The 2,500-nt window shown below is 32.1% G+C and overlaps 1 protein-coding gene across 1 annotated transcript in view; it reads right to left on the minus strand.

The window, feature by feature from the left end:
* Positions 1-2,500, minus strand: part of LOC133653183 (chymotrypsin-like elastase family member 2A) — a 17,358-nt gene that overhangs the window by 9,968 nt on the left and 4,890 nt on the right. The window contains exon 3 of the mRNA XM_062052233.1: positions 722-819. Within this exon, the coding sequence (XP_061908217.1) occupies positions 722-819 (98 nt within the window). The remainder of the gene's footprint in view (positions 1-721; positions 820-2,500) is intronic.

Genomic DNA, 2,500 nt, shown 5'->3' on the forward strand with positions numbered 1-2,500 from the left:
GTATAAAAATGAACCTGAAATTTTTGAATGAAAGAAACTGCTGTTCTAAATGTGTCCACTAGATGTCGCAATAGCAATTATTTGTATCTTTGTAAATGATGCTACATATGTACAAAATAAACCACATGATATTAGTACATCAGTCGAGGAAAATTATCAAACTACATAAATTACATCCTGTAATTTCATTTTGATATAATTTTTTTATCTCGATAGATTGAAAATGAACACCAACTGAGTTGATTAATGACCATTATCACATAATGTATTCCAAAAATATAAATAACGACAAATAAAGTATATTTACTATTAACCGCAACAGGTAATTGTAAAAAAAAATGTGTACAATTTCAGAATGTGCTTGTTCTATTTTTGAACAAAAAAACAATCTGAAGTTGTCTTTATTTTTAAGTTATCATACCGTGATTTTACCAGTCCGGCCCACTTGGGAGTAGATTTTTCTCCATGTGGCCCCCCATCTAAAATGAGTTTGACGCCCCTAATCTAGACCCCAAATACGAGTTGAAAGTCGTGCACTGGTTTAACTGAAATGCTGTAGTGTAATATCTTTAAGTTGTAGGTTTTGCAGGCAGACACCTTCCTTCTTCTGCACAATGAGGGTGAAATGTTACTTTTATTACAGATTTGATTAAAAGAAAATTTAAATTTCAAAAAAATTCCATGCTGTATGATGTGTTCATTTGTGACGTTTGGAGTCTACCTGATGCAGTGTGCAGCAGTGAGGACCCACGCAGCTGTGATGAGGGTTCCTCCACACACGTGACTCCAGCGCCCCCTGCTGTCTGACTGGAGGGACACCTGTGCAGCAAAGAGACATAGAGGATGCTGAGATCAAGAGTAAGTGAAGCTGGGGGGATTCAGTCATGTCCATTTGACCCCACTTCACGTGATTTTGATTGTTTTTGACCATTTCAGGTAAGTCATGTGTGCAATGGTCAGAACTATTTTATCGCTCTGCTTATAGATAACAATTGTGCAAGTTCACCCTTTTTTGGCCTTTTTTTAATGTTTTTTAATTCATTGTTTGATTCTGTTATAATTTCGAAACACAACAACATTCATTTTAGACAAAGAAATATAGTTTTTAAAGTTTTTAAAAAAAATGTTAATAGGTCATTTTTCCATATTATGAAAATAATTCTCCTGTGTTGATCTAAATTAACGCATGACAAAAAACTACAGCCCACTGACAGAGTACACCGCATTTTAGGGTTGTTTTCCAAAAAGGGCATTATGCAAAAAATAAAATAAAAAAAAATTCCAAGAAACATCTGGAACCCTTTTTTATTTTATTTTATTTATTTATTTATTTATTTGTATTTTTTTTAATGAGACAAAGATGATTTATTTATGTATTTGTTTATGTATTTAATATTTATGTGTTACCATGTGCTCAATGTTTCCTTACCATTGTTGGTATTTTGTCTATTACCATTGTTGGTATATTCATTCTTCCTACATTGTTGATACAAATTATTGTTAAAGTGTAATATTTATTGTTACCTGTGGTAATGCCACTATGATACGACATTTGTGTTATAATCCTTAAAACAAAGTAAGAGTGAAACTCATGGGAATAATCACTGAATGGAGAACTGGGGGTGGCATTAAATAAATTATCTTCTTCCCACTCCCTTTCAGGCAAAACTGGACAATCATGCATTACATACTATACATTACCTTTTGCACTATATTAATTTATATTATTATGTGTTGTCAACTTTGTACTTTTTTTTTTAAATACATAAATACATGAAAGAATGTATTTAATATTTATTAATGTACTTCATATTTATTTATGCATTTAATATTTATTTATGTATTTAATATTTGTTTATTTACTATGGTATATTATTATTATTATTATTATTATGGTATATTTTTAGTTTATTATTGATTTGTTCACTGTTATGTTTCAGAGAACAAGGAAATAGGATAACATTGCTATGGTATGAAAAAGGGGTAGGATTAAATAAGCTCAGCTTCTTCCTACTCCTTTTCGGACGTGCTGTCATGAAACGACTGGAAATATGTGATGCATTACATTGTATACACTGAAACTGAACTGAACTGAAGTTTAAAAAAAAAAGGGGGTAAAAAAAAAAAAGCACAGCTTTTAGTGGAAAAACTTGAACAAAAAACCTGGTGGTCCCCAGCAGGCACAAGACATTAAAACAACGTTGAGAACTTGTTGAATTAGGTCCTGACGTTGATCAATTTAAATATAACATTGAAACAACATCCTTTTTGATGACCAATCAATGTTAGGTTCTGGCGATGATTTGACCATTGAATTTTGGTAATTTCCCAACCAATATTCCACAACACAAATACAACGTTGAAACAACGTGCTTTTTGACGACGTTTGTTCAATGTCAGGTTGTGACGTTGATTCGACCGTTGAAATGTGGTCATTGCTCAATCAACAACGCGGATCCAACGTTGGACATCAACGTTGTCTCAATTTACAAATACAACT

Source organism: Entelurus aequoreus, linkage group LG07, assembly GCF_033978785.1.
Source record: "Entelurus aequoreus isolate RoL-2023_Sb linkage group LG07, RoL_Eaeq_v1.1, whole genome shotgun sequence".
In the NCBI taxonomy this organism is placed as follows: Eukaryota; Metazoa; Chordata; class Actinopteri; order Syngnathiformes; family Syngnathidae; genus Entelurus; species Entelurus aequoreus.